Genomic DNA, 15,121 nt, shown 5'->3' with positions numbered 1-15,121 from the left:
ATGAGTGGACTCAGAAGAAGACTTCAAGACTATTTAATGAGGAGCCGCTCTATATTCCATCACCTGTGACGAGAGCGCGCCGTAATTCCCCAGGAAAGGTTTTACTACTCCACCGGGCCGGACACTCGATGGATACATCACGTCAGACAACTTTTTCTTTCCAGAAAAAGTCCAGGCGACAACAAACACCCACCATTATAATTTATAGCCATGATTGATATGGATTCTAAACACCACTGTAAGTAGACAAGAAGATGGATTTCACGAGCACCAGGGACTTCTGCTGCATTCTGTAGTTTCGCCAAGTACGGTACACACTTTATAAAATCACTCATCAGAACAACATCTCCTCTCCCCGCAGTGATTGTCAAACTTCATAAAGGTTTTATCAACACTTTCCGCAAATGTCGGCATAAGAATTATTTCTAAAACTGCAGAAAATTCACCCGCCATTCCCAATGATTTCGGTTTTAGAGGAGTTTTCCACTAGAAAAGGGAAATTGCTCAAATATATCGCAACATTTTTTAAATGGTCACCCAAAAAATTGCATTAAAAATTAAATTTTAAAGTTTTAAGTCCCTCTAAAGCCTCCTTGTGCTGGTGGGACTGGAACTCTATTCACCTCTTCGGGATGGCTCTCGCTACTGGAGGTTAAAGTTCAGGCAGCCCCATAGTAGTCTATGGAGCGTTGGCCACACAAGCCTACTGGTGCTCCATTCACAATGAAGCTTTAGAAAGACTTTTGGTCATTGGGGGAACCCAGCAATTGGACCCCAGAAATCGTACACATATCCCTGTCCATATAGGGGATGTGTCCATAACGAGACAACCTCTTTAAGAATGGAGCAGTCTTAATAAGGCACATGTCCTTGGTAAGACATTAGCACTGGAGTATGAAGTTCAGAAACCGATGAGAGATTGGATAACAGCAGTATGGCAGAATCGGGGGACACGGCTCCTTATTCTTTATGATCAGAGAAGAACCCACAGACTTCCAGAAATTTGTGGACAATCCTCATCCATCTCTAGTGGACTCATCTGTAATTTCATCATTATGTGACCCCTGATCTCAATCTCTCACATCGGCTGCTGTGTGGACTGGACATTGGCTTCCTTATATTCATTCCTATAAGGCTGAGATTGAGCATTTCAAGGAAGTGGATGGAAGCCCAAAGAAGTGTATGGAAGCCCAAAGAAGTGTATGGAACCCCAAAGAAGTGTATGGAACCCCAAAGAAGTTTATGGAAGCCCAAAGAAGAGGATGAAAGCTCAAAGAAATGGATGGAAGCCCAAAGAAGTGCATAGAAGCCCAAAGAAGTGGATGGAAGCCCAAAGAAGTGGATGGAAGCTCAAAGAAGAGGATGGAAGCCCAAGGAAGTGGATGGAATCCCAAAGAAGCGGATGGAAGCCCAAAGAAGTGGATGGAAGCTTAAAGAAATGGATGGAAGCCCAAAGAAGAGGATGGAAGCTCAAAGAAATGGATGGAAGCCCAAAGAAGTGGATGGAAGCCCAAAGAAGTGGATGGAAGCCCAAAGAAGCAGATGGAAGCCCAAAGAAGTGGATGGAAGCCCAAAGAAGTGGATAGAAACTCAGAGAAGTGGATGGAAGCCCATAGAAGTGGGCTCACAATCTAAATCAAAATGAGTTTAGGTCCGCATGGCTGAGGCTATGAAAATCTGAGAGTCTTATCGAGGGTCTGACCGGGGGGGCGACATGCCCCAATCCATGAATAAAGCGTTGAATTACTCTTTCATTTCGCTATTACTGATCACAATTGCAGGTTTTTCTGGTCGTTCTTCTTTAAATGCTGCCAGGATTTATGGAGGGAGATTTCTGCCACCCCCACAGAGTGACTGACGGCTTATCTTGTATGTGTTTGTATACTGGGAAAGCTGTCAATCACTGAGCCTGGAGGAAGCAAAACTCAGCGGCTTCTCTGCCAGTCCTTGTAGCATTAAAAAAGTAGGTTTTTTTCATAAAAATACTGTATTCCGATATACTGTAGAAAATGGAGAAATCGCTGAACTCAACATTTTCCACCTTGTCGTTTGTTGACCTCCAGAGGGGAAGTGATGGAGCCCGGACAGTATATATAGACAGTATATATGTGATACGTCATGTTCTAACAACCCACAGGCCCACTATCCACACCATGATCTAAGGGGTACTGAGTGCTATAGGAGATTTAGGGTGCACTGGTGTAACCTCAGGGCTCGCAGTGGCCGGGTGCAGAAGACAAGGGGCCCACAGATCGCCCCCAACACACTACAGCTAATACACTTCTTTAGGTTGGGGTCCCAACGTTGCAAAGCAGCATTTATTGTTGCAGATTTTTCGGCCAGAAGTCAAAGAGTTGTGAAATCTGCTTTCAGATTTCCTTTGATGACAGACAGTCCCTGAATCATAAATGTATTCCCCCCGCCCTCTGGTGAGCTGGAGAGAGAAGAATTAATGACACCCCCAATAAAATAACCCTGTAATGAAAAAAATCGAAGTTGGTCAACATAGAGTCAAGGAGGGATCTGGAAAAAGCTGTAGGGGCCACAACTACTATGTGGGGGGCACTGACAGGTGATGGGTATGACGGGAAGCTTGGGGGGACATGTTGTGAAGAAGCTGAGATAGAAAAGTAAATGTAAGTGCTGATGAACTGCACTAACGAGGTGCGGCTGACGATGATGAGCATAAATTACACTAGGGGGCACAAGTGCACCTGGACCCATACAAATAGGTGCAATGCTTCCTGGGAAATAGGATATGCAGATCAGCTCTCTCCTGGACAAAAGCTGTCTCTGTAGCGCCATCCAATGGAGGTAGTTACTTTATAACTTTATAATATGCTCCCCCTCCCATGTGAATATGATGCAGTCTATCTAGGATGACCTGAAGAGACAGACGGACTGGAACAAGCAACATCCACAGAAGATCTGGGCTTAGTTCTCCAAGATGGCGGCGGGAACAACCTCCCTGCCCAATTCTGCCAAAAACTGTCTGCAAGTACCGAGAAGAACTGACGGAAGGCAAAGGGCAAAGGTCACACCGAATATTATTGATGGAATTTCCATTTCTATTTGGTTCATTAATTTACAAGAATAAACTATCAGCGTTCTCTTTGATCTCATTCACCCATTGCAGGATGTATTGCACACTTACCTAACACTTTTGCATAGTACTGTATACATCAACCCGCTCAGCTCCTGTTCTATATTATGTAGCCTGCAGATTGGGCTGTAATAACACTATATTGTCAATGTGTCAGGTCCCCCTTAAAGGGATATTCTGGTAGTAAGAATAGAACAAGACGTTCTGCAAATATCAGATAAACTTTCTCTATCGGTTCCTTAAAGTTGCAAACAAGCCACTCTCTGGTACAGTATATAGAATGTATCCTGTATATGTTATATAGAATGTATCCTGTATATGTTATATAGAATGTATCCTGTATATGTCATATAGAATGTATCCTGTATATGTTATATAGAATGTGTCCTGTATATGTTATATAGAATGTATCCTGTATATGTTATATAGAATGTATCCTGTATATGTCATATAGAATGTATCCTGTATATGTCATATAGAATGTATCCTGTATATGTTATATAGAATGTATCCTGTATATGTCATATAGAATGTATCCTGTATATGTTATATAGAATGTATCCTGTATGTTATATAGAATGTATCCTGTATATGTTATATAGAATGTATCCTGTATATGTTATATAGAATGTATCCTGTATATGTTATATAGAATGTATCCTGTATATGTTATATAGAATGTATCCTGTATATGTTATATAGAATGTATCCTGTATATGTCATATAGAATGTATCCTGTATGTGTTATATAGAATGTATCCTGTATATGTCATATAGAATGTATCCTGTATGTGTTATATGAATGTATCCTGTATGTGTTATATAGAATGTATCCTGTATATGTCATATAGAATGTATCCTGTATATGTTATATAGAATGTATCCTGTATGTGTTATATAGAATGTATCCTGTATGTTATATAGAATGTATCCTGTATATGTTATATAGAATGTATCCTGTATATGTTATATAGAATGTATCCTGTATGTGTTATATGAATGTATCCTGTATATGTCATATAGAATGTATCCTGTATATGTTATATAGAATGTATCCTGTATGTTATATAGAATGTATCCTGTATATGTTATATGGAATGTATCCTGTATATGTTATATAGAATGTATCCTGTATGTGTTATATAGAATGTATCCTGTATATGTTATATAGAATGTATCCTGTATATGTTATATAGAATGTATCCTGTATATGTTATATAGAATGTATCCTGTATATGTCATATAGAATGTATCCTGTATGTGTTATATAGAATGTATCCTGTATATGTCATATAGAATGTATCCTGTATGTGTTATATGAATGTATCCTGTATATGTGATATAGAATGTATCCTGTATATGTTATATAGAATGTATCCTGTATATGTTATATAGAATGTATCCTGTATATGTTATATAGAATGTATCCTGTATGTGTTATATAGAATGTATCCTGTATATGTTATATAGAATGTATCCTGTATATGTTATATGGAATGTATCCTGTATATGTTATATAGAATGTATCCTGTATATGTTATATAGAATGTATCCTGTATATGTCATATAGAATGTATCCTGTATGTGTTATATAGAATGTATCCTGTATATGTCATATAGAATGTATCCTGTATATGTTATATAGAATGTATCCTGTATATGTTATATAGAATGTATCCTGTATATGTTATATAGAATGATAGAATTGTATCCTGTATATGTTATATAGAATGATAGAATTGTATCCTGTATATGTTATATAGAATGTATCCTGTATATGTTATATAGAATGTATCCTGTATATGTTATATAGAATGTATCCTGTATATGTTATATAGAATGTATCCTGTATATGTTATATAGAATGTATCCTGTATGTGTTATATAGAATGTATCCTGTATATGTTATATAGAATGTATCCTGTATATGTTATATAGAATGTATCCTGTATATGTTATATAGAATGTATCCTGTATATGTCATATAGAATGTATCCTGTATGTGTTATATAGAATGTATCCTGTATATGTCATATAGAATGTATCCTGTATATGTTATATAGAATGTATCCTGTATATGTCATATAGAATGTATCCTGTATGTGTTATATAGAATGTATCCTGTATATGTCATATAGAATGTATCCTGTATGTGTTATATAGAATGTATCCTGTATATGTTATATAGAATGTATCCTGTATGTGTTATATAGAATGTATCCTGTATATGTCATATAGAATGTATCCTGTATATGTTATATAGAATGTATCCTGTATATGTTATATAGAATGTATCCTGTATATGTTATATAGAATGTATCCTGTATATGTTATATAGAATGTATCCTGTATGTGTTATATAGAATGTATCCTGTATATGTTATATAGAATGTATCCTGTATGTGTTATATAGAATGTATCCTGTATATGTTATATAGAATGTATCCTGTATATGTTATATAGAATGTATCCTGTATGTGTTATATAGAATGTATCCTGTATATGTCATATAGAATGTATCCTGTATATGTCATATAGAATGTATCCTGTATGTGTTATATAGAATGTATCCTGTATATGTCATATAGAATGTATCCTGTATATGTTATATAGAATGTATCCTGTATATGTTATATAGAATGTATCCTGTATATGTTATATAGAATGTATCCTGTATGTGTTATATAGAATGTATCCTGTATATGTTATATAGAATGTATCCTGTATATGTTATATAGAATGTATCCTGTATATGTTATATAGAATGTATCCTGTATATGTTATATAGAATGTATCCTGTATATGTTATATAGAATGTATCCTGTATATGTTATATAGAATGTATCCTGTATGTGTTATATAGAATGTATCCTGTATATGTTATATAGAATGTATCCTGTATGTGTTATATAGAATGTATCCTGTATATGTCATATAGAATGTATCCTGTATATGTCATATAGAATGTATCCTGTATGTGTTATATAGAATGTATCCTGTATATGTCATATAGAATGTATCCTGTATATGTCATATAGAATGTATCCTGTATGTGTTATATAGAATGTATCCTGTATATGTCATATAGAATGTATCCTGTATATGTTATATAGAATGTATCCTGTATATGTTATATAGAATGTATCCTGTATATGTCATATAGAATGTATCCTGTATATGTAGCAGTATTGTTCTCAGGATAGACCGTATAGAGAATTAGACAAATCCTTATGGTCTGTGCTGATTGCATGGACGCCTTTGTTTGCATACAAAGCATGTGATATGGCAGCGTCTACATTGTTAGGATCAGTCATTCAGTGTCCTATTGATTCAGATTGATTGCACTTTAAATGGCATAAATATATATGGGCAATCCGCTGGGAAAGCATTGTAAATTGAAGTGGACTAACTGATTGGAAAAATTGGGAGGGGGACGATCACATCATAGTATTGTAAATAATATACATTTCTATACCGCAGAACAGTAATGACTGTTAAAGGACCCCCAACCTTAAGTGTGTTTCCCCAAGATAGCAATGTAACACTAATCCACAGCATATCTGATAAGTGCCTGATTGGTGGCGGTCTACCCCCCCCCCCCCCCCCTGCTATAGAGGAGTCTGTCATCAGAACCCAGCGCTCCAGATAAATAAGTGAGGGTCACCAGAATCCAACTGTTATCTCCCCTTGTGGATTGGTGCCGCCATTGCTGAGATATCACTGTATTTGTCAATAGTCAAAAGAAAACTTAGGAGTGACAAAGTCATTCTCACGGCTCCAAAGATGTAATCAGCAACACCCTCATTACTGCAACAAGCTCATTTGCATATTAACTGGGGGCAATGACTCACACCTATCTATCTGCAGGGCTGGGGTGATATGCTGGTTCTGGTGACAGTAACCTATCTTTCTGCAGGGCTGGGGTGATATGCTGGTTCTGGTGACAGTAACCTATCTATCTGCAGGGCTGGGGTGATATATGGGGTCTGGTGACAGTAACCTATCTATCTGCAGGGCTGGGGTGATATGCTGGTTCTGGTGACAGTAACCTATCTATCTGCAGGACTGGGGTGATATGCTGGTTCTGGTGACAGTAACCTATCTATCTGCAGGGCTGGGGTGATATGCTGGTTCTGGTGACAGTAACCTATCTATCTGCAGGGCTGGGGTGATATATGGGGTCTGGTGACAGTAACCTATCTATCTGCAGGGCTGGGGTGATATGCTGGTTCTGGTGACAGTAACCTATCTATCTGCAGGACTGGGGTGATATGCTGGTTCTGGTGACAGTAACCTATCTATCTGAAGGGCTGGGGTGATATGCTGGTTCTGGTGACAGTAACCTATCTATCTGCAGGGCTGGGGTGATATGCTGGGTCTGGTGACAGTAACCTATCTATCTGCAGGGCTGGGGTGATATGCTGGTTCTGGTGACAGTAACCTATCTATCTGCAGGGCTGGGGTGATATGCTGGTTCTGGTAACAGTAACCTATCTATCTGCAGGGCTGGGGTGATATATGGGGTCTGGTGACAGTAACCTATCTATCTGCAGGGCTGGGGTGATATGCTGGTTCTGGTGACAGTAACCTATCTATCTGCAGGGCTGGGGTAATATATGGGGTCTGGTGACAGTAACCTATCTATCTGCAGGGCTGGGGTGATATGCTGGTTCTGGTGACAGTAACCTATCTATCTGCAGGGCTGGGGTGATATATGGGGTCTGGTGACAGTAACCTATCTATCTGCAGGGCTGGGGTGATATGCTGGTTCTGGTGACAGTAACCTATCTATCTGCAGGACTGGGGTGATATGCTGGTTCTGGTGACAGTAACCTATCTATCTGCAGGGCTGGGGTGATATGCTGGTTCTGGTGACAGTAACCTATCTATCTGCAGGGCTGGGGTGATATATGGGGTCTGGTGACAGTAACCTATCTATCTGCAGGGCTGGGGTGATATACTGGGTCTGGTGACAGTAACCTATCTATCTGCAGGGCTGGGGTGATATGCTGGTTGTGGTGACAGTAACCTATCTATCTGCAGGGCTGGGGTGATACATGGGGTCTGGTGACAGTAACCTATCTATCTGCAGGGCTGGGGTGATATTCTGGTTCCTGGTGACAGTAACCTATCTATCTGAAGGGCTGGGGTGATATGCTGGATCTAGTGACAGTAACCTATCTATCTGCAGGGCTGGAGTGATATACTGGTTCTGGTGACAGTAACCTATCTATCTGCAGGGATGGGGTGATATATGGGGTCTGGTGACAGTAACCTATCTATCTGCAGGGCTGGGGTGATATGCTGGTTCTGGTGACAGTAACCTATCTATCTGCAGGGCTGGGGTAATATGCTGGGTCTGGTGACAGTAACCTATCTATCTGCAGGGCTGGGGTGATATGCTGGGTCTGGTGACAGTAATCTATCTATCTGAAGGGCTGGGGTGATATGCTGGGTCTGGTGACAGTAACCTATCTATCTGCAGGGCTGGGGTGATATGCTGGATCTAGTGACAGTAACCTATCTATCTGAAGGGCTGGGGTGATATGCTGGGTCTGGTGACAGTAACCTATCTATCTGCAGGGCTGGGGTGATATGCTGGTTCTGGTGACAGTAACCTATCTATCTGCAGGACTGGGGTGATATGCTGGTTCTGGTGACAGTAACCTATCTATCTGAAGGGCTGGGGTGATATGCTGGTTCTGGTGACAGTAACCTATCTATCTGCAGGGCTGGGGTGATATGCTGGGTCTGGTGACAGTAACCTATCTATCTGCAGGGCTGGGGTGATATGCTGGTTCTGGTGACAGTAACCTATCTATCTGCAGGGCTGGGGTGATATGCTGGTTCTGGTGACAGTAACCTATCTATCTGCAGGGCTGGGGTGATATATGGGGTCTGGTGACAGTAACCTATCTATCTGCAGGGCTGGGGTGATATGCTGGTTCTGGTGACAGTAACCTATCTATCTGCAGGACTGGGGTGATATGCTGGTTCTGGTGACAGTAACCTATCTATCTGCAGGGCTGGGGTGATATGCTGGTTCTGGTGACAGTAACCTATCTATCTGCAGGGCTGGGGTGATATGCTGGGTCTGGTGACAGTAACCTATCTATCTGCAGGGCTGGGGTGATATGCTGGTTCCTGGTGACAGTAACCTATCTATCTGCAGGGCTGGGGTGATATATGGGGTCTGGTGACAGTAACCTATCTATCTGCAGGGCTGGGGTGATATACTGGGTCTGGTGACAGTAACCTATCTATCTGCAGGGCTGGGGTGATATGCTGGTTGTGGTGACAGTAACCTATCTATCTGCAGGGCTGGGGTGATACATGGGGTCTGGTGACAGTAACCTATCTATCTGCAGGGCTGGGGTGATATTCTGGTTCCTGGTGACAGTAACCTATCTATCTGAAGGGCTGGGGTGATATGCTGGATCTAGTGACAGTAACCTATCTATCTGCAGGGCTGGAGTGATATACTGGTTCTGGTGACAGTAACCTATCTATCTGCAGGGATGGGGTGATATATGGGGTCTGGTGACAGTAACCTATCTATCTGCAGGGCTGGGGTGATATGCTGGTTCTGGTGACAGTAACCTATCTATCTGCAGGGCTGGGGTAATATGCTGGGTCTGGTGACAGTAACCTATCTATCTGCAGGGCTGGGGTGATATGCTGGGTCTGGTGACAGTAATCTATCTATCTGAAGGGCTGGGGTGATATGCTGGGTCTGGTGACAGTAACCTATCTATCTGCAGGGCTGGGGTGATATGCTGGATCTAGTGACAGTAACCTATCTATCTGAAGGGCTGGGGTGATATGCTGGGTCTGGTGACAGTAACCTATCTATCTGCAGGGCTGGGGTGATATGCTGGATCTAGTGACAGTAACCTATCTATCTGCAGGGCTGGAGTGATATACTGGTTCTGGTGACAGTAACCTATCTATCTGCAGGGCTGGGGTGATATATGGGGTCTGGTGACAGTAACCTATCTATCTGCAGGGCTGGGGTGATATATGGGGTCTGGTGACAGTAACCTATCTATCTGCAGGGCTGGGGTGATATGCTGGTTGTGGTGACAGTAACCTATCTATCTGCAGGGCTGGGGGGATATATGGGGTCTGGTGACAGTAACCTATCTATCTGCAGGGCTGGGGTGATATGCTGGTTCCTGGTGACAGTAACCTATCTATCTGAAGGGCTGGGGTGATATGCTGGGTCTGGTGACAGTAACCTATCTATCTGCAGGGCTGGGGTGATATGCTGGATCTAGTGACAGTAACTTATCTATCTGCAGGGCTGGAGTGATATACTGGTTCTGGTGACAGTAACCTATCTATCTGCAGGGCTGGGGTGATATATGGGGTCTGGTGACAGTAACCTATCTATCTGCAGGGCTGGGGTGATATGCTGGTTCTGGTGACAGTAACCTATCTATCTGCAGGGCTGGGGTGATATGCTGGGTCTGGTGACAGTAACCTATCTATCTGCAGGGCTGGGGTGATATGCTGGGTCTGGTGACAGTAACCTATCTATCTGCAGGGCTGGGGCGATATGCTGGTTCCTGGTGACAGTAACCTATCTATCTGAAGGGCTGGGGTGATATGCTGGGTCTGGTGACAGTAACCTATCTATCTGCAGGGCTGGGGTGATATGCTGGATCTAGTGACAGTAACCTATCTATCTGCAGGGCTGGAGTGATATACTGGTTCTGGTGACAGTAACCTATCTATCTGCAGGGCTGGGGTGATATATGGGGTCTGGTGACAGTAACCTATCTATCTGCAGGGCTGGGGTGATATGCTGGGTCTGGTGACAGTAACCTATCTATCTGCAGGGCTGGGGTGATATGCTGGTTCTGGTGACAGTAACCTATCCATCTGCAGGGTTGGGGTGATATGCTGGTTCTGGTGACAGTAACCTATCTATCTGCAGGGCTGGGGTGATATGCTGGGTCTGGTGACAGTAACCTATCTATCTGCAGGGCTGGGGTGATATGCTGGTTCTGGTGACAGTAACCTATCTATCTGCAGGACTGGGGTGATATGCTGGTTCTAGTGACAGTAACCTATCTATCTGCAGGGCTGGAGTGATATACTGGTTCTGGTGACAGTAACCTATCTATCTGCAGGGCTGGGGTGATATGCTGGTTCTGGTGACAGTAACCTATCTATCTGCAGGACTGGGGTGATATGCTGGGTCTGGTGACAGTAACCTATCTATCTGCAGGGCTGGAGTGATATACTGGTTCTGGTGACAGTAACCTATCTATCTGCAGGGCTGGGTGATATGCTGGGTCTGGTGACAGTAACCTATCTATCTGCAGGGCTGGGGTGATATGCTGGTTCTGGTGACAGTAACCTATCTATCTGCAGGACTGGGGTGATATGCTTAGTCTGGTGACAGTAACCTATCTATCTGCAGGACTGGGGTGATATGCTGGGGTCTGGTGACAGTAACCTATCTATCTGCAGGGCTGGGGTGATATGCTGGGTCTGGTGACACTAATCTATCTATCTGCAGGACTGGGGTGATATGCTTAGTCTGGTGACAGTAACCTATCTATCTGCAGGGCTGGGGTGATATGCTGGGTCTGGTGACAGTAACCTATCTATCTGCAGGGCTGGGGTGATATGCTGGGTCTGGTGACACTAATCTATCTATCTGCAGGACTGGGGTGATATGCTTAGTCTGGTGACAGTAACCTATCTATCTGCAGGGCTGGGGTGATATATGGGGTCTGGTGACAGTAACCTATGTGCCTTGATGCTCCACTTACATTAATCCCTCGAGCTACAATATTAGTTGGTTTTTGGACAGCCATTGTACCTTGACACTGTTACACTTTGGGAAACCAGTAGTTGATTCAGAAAACCCCAAAATCTCACCAAAAATATGAATAAATGAGGACTAATTATCAAATATAAGTAGAAATGCAGCATCAGTTTAACACATAAAGCCAGAAAGAATGGAGCTGGAGTGTCCTGAAAAGTATATAATGAACCCCCCAAATAACATGGAGGTGCTCTCCATAGGTGTCTAATGAAGTATCTGATCCTGGCACAGGTTTAACAAAGTACAGAAGATGTAGTACTGCACTCTACTATAGGGAGGTGCTACTGGTCATCCGGTCAGTATATATGCCCCACTAATACAGGGGTTTTACCAGGGAAATGCTCATAAATTGTTGCAGCCTCCCTCCAAGTATCGCTTGCTGGTTCTGCTTTCTAGATATTTCTGGCTTCCACTCTCTGCTGAGGATCCGGTATCCTGAGGCCATTGTAACTTCAGGGACCGCTGCGTCCTCTACTGAACCGCTGGAGATAGAGGAATGCTGTCCTGTACTTGGTTATCTTTGGGATTCCTATAGACATTGATTTGGGTGGCCATACATTGCTCCAATCATATAGGACCCCTGTTCTCATGAGTGGTGGGGGACACATTGCTGGGACCCCTGATGATCAGGGACTTATCACTAAATAGATTTTTTGGAAAAACTTGAGAAATTCTTTATCTAGAATAAGAATAAAGGATTAATTTTTTGCGAAACAGCGCTATCCTTTGTCTTGGACTGTGTTTAGTATTGCAACTCTATCGCTTTCACCTTAAAGGGTTTTCTGGTCCCAACTGCATATTTGATTCTATGGATTGACATGTGGGGGACCCGGCACAGATCAACTGATCGACTACGTCCAAGCACCAAAAGTTACAGCAGTGGACAGGACTGGAAGAAGCTCTGCAACTAATCAAGTAATAGGATGGGAACAGCAATACCCCTATACGGGAGTCAGGACTACAACTCCGCACAGGTTCCTAGAAGAGGAGGAGAGATTCCTCCAGCCTGGTCCATAGCAGAAGCTTCTGGCACATGGAAGCAGCTGGATCAGTGAATATGGGGTCCGGGTGTCTGATCCCCATAGATCAGATACTGATGACCAGTCTTTTAGTTTGGGCATCAGTATTAAGAATGCATTTGGGTGTCTTTATTGAGTTTGATCGGCAATACTAGCCAAAACCCATTGGCACGAGCTCTGGAAAGTAATGGACCCTTCAATCTATCTCTAGACTTTCTGGAGCAAAAAACTTTCCGTAGTGTCTTCAGACGGGAGTTTGATAAGAAGCCAGGAAGTATGGCCGCCCCCATGGACTCCTACATTGTATCTTATATATCTCGTGTTCTGATCATCTCCATTTCCAAACCTATGGGCAGATGATATATACGGCTCTTCTTTGTGATCTGACCATAAACTTTGTCCCTTTAAGAACATCTTCAGCCATTGTACACACACCATTCATTATAAGAATGTTACTTCACCCATCTCTTGGCTTCCTTGACCCATTGTCACTATGGAGTCTTTGTGGCAACCCAAGAACACACAAAGTCAGTTCACCCCGACCTAAAGTAAGAGCTGTCGGCTCTTCCACTGGACAATTCTCCATCTCTCCATCGCTCACATTGACATGCAATTGTTTTAATAAGGCAATGAATGAAAGATTGTGGAAGGCGGAATCCTAAGGGGGGTTAATAAATAAAATCACACGATGTGTCCTTCTGGATGTGATTGGTGGGAAGGGCAGAGCGAGGGCAGACTGCACACTGCATGGTGCAGCCACACAGAACAATGACAGATATTGTACCGTCCACTGAACCAACTTTTCATCATTCAAACAGATAAGCAAGACTTTGTATAAGGCGGCGATATTCCAGAGACAGCCTAGAATATCAATGCTACCAGCACTTTTATAATAAATCTGCTTCCCTACAAAAAAGACCCTATTAGCCTTCTTAACCCCATCATGACCAGATATTCCTCAGCTTGATCCAATGGACACTTACCCTATAGGCAGAACATCTTCCAACCTGCTCAGATACAGCAGAATGCAGCAGAACCGAGGCCCAAATTCCATGATCCTGTACATTGTAGCAGCACAGAAATCTTCACATTGATACTCAATGATACTACAAACACATGTCACAATAGACATCACCGTGGAACAGGTCAGCAATGCCATAGATATGAGCCAGATACCAAGGCAATGGCAAAAGTCAAAGTAACAAAGCAACTTTACCAAAGTGTTTTTGATACCCGACATCATGACATTAAAAAATCGAATCGAAAATCAATTTTTCACCCCCCTCTAGTCAGCAAGTGGTTAATTCAGCAGCTCTCCTACCCATAGCCATGGCACAGAATTCATCCAAATTCTCAAAAAAAATGCCTTCACCCTATTGCAATAACCCGGCAACTTGAACGGATTGCGTTACAGCGTTTAACCCCTCCAGCGCCGACCTGCAGAATCCACTCCACATACACAGCGCTCTGTGCAACCCAGGCAGATGTAGCCAAAGTCCCCAATGGCAAGCACAGAGCCGTGCAGGCTGCAAAAGCCAACAATGATCATGGAAAGCGGCGTAGTATCCCACACAATGCTCCACAATACTCAACATGCTTTCTCTGCTCACCTGGTGCTGAAAACCATCGCAGGCAAGAGGAGAGATAGGAAGTAGCAAGCAGGGATAGATTTCATGCTGCAGCTCCCCTGGTCTGTGGCTTGGAATTCTTTCCTCCCACCGAGCCTTGGTCTATAGTATAGAAAGCCCTTCCTCAAGGCAGGATGTTCCAGTACAAAGGAGAAGGAAAACGCAGACAGACCAACAGACTGGCTAATGAAAGCAACTCTAAGCTAGATGCAAGCTCCAAGTGTGATGTCACAGGCAATGGACCTGCTGCTGCAAGGATCCTTGCCTGATAGTCTGTGATTATTCAACACTGTGACTCTATTGATGTCCTCAGGGGGTTGTTATTACTAGCAGTTTAAGTGGCAACCGGGGAGAAAGGGGAGTGTGCAAGGGGGGCTCTTAACTCTTTGCACAATGGCACGAATCTATGATCACCCCCCCCCCCTGTGTTGTGGAATAATTAGTGCAGGGCTCGTGCCTGGTGGACTTTGCACCCAATTAACCAAAGACACCATTTATTTATTCCCATCCTATGGCACGCAACGCGCAGAAG

The 15,121-nt window shown here is 42.8% G+C and overlaps 1 protein-coding gene across 1 annotated transcript in view; it reads right to left on the bottom strand.

Annotated features, from left to right (window-relative positions):
• The window catches only part of LUZP2 (leucine zipper protein 2), a 323,103-nt gene extending 308,214 nt beyond the window's left edge, over window positions 1–14,889 (bottom strand). The window contains exon 1 of the mRNA XM_075280836.1: window positions 14,572–14,889. Within this exon, the coding sequence (XP_075136937.1) occupies window positions 14,572–14,636 (65 nt within the window). The 5' untranslated portion in view covers window positions 14,637–14,889. The remainder of the gene's footprint in view (window positions 1–14,571) is intronic.
• Window positions 14,890–15,121: the final 232 nt, after the last annotated feature.

Source organism: Leptodactylus fuscus, chromosome 7, assembly GCF_031893055.1.
Source record: "Leptodactylus fuscus isolate aLepFus1 chromosome 7, aLepFus1.hap2, whole genome shotgun sequence".
NCBI lineage: Eukaryota > Metazoa > Chordata > Amphibia > Anura > Leptodactylidae > Leptodactylus > Leptodactylus fuscus.
The sequence above is the reverse complement of the archived record's forward strand: the minus strand, read 5'-3'. Positions and strand labels throughout refer to the sequence as shown.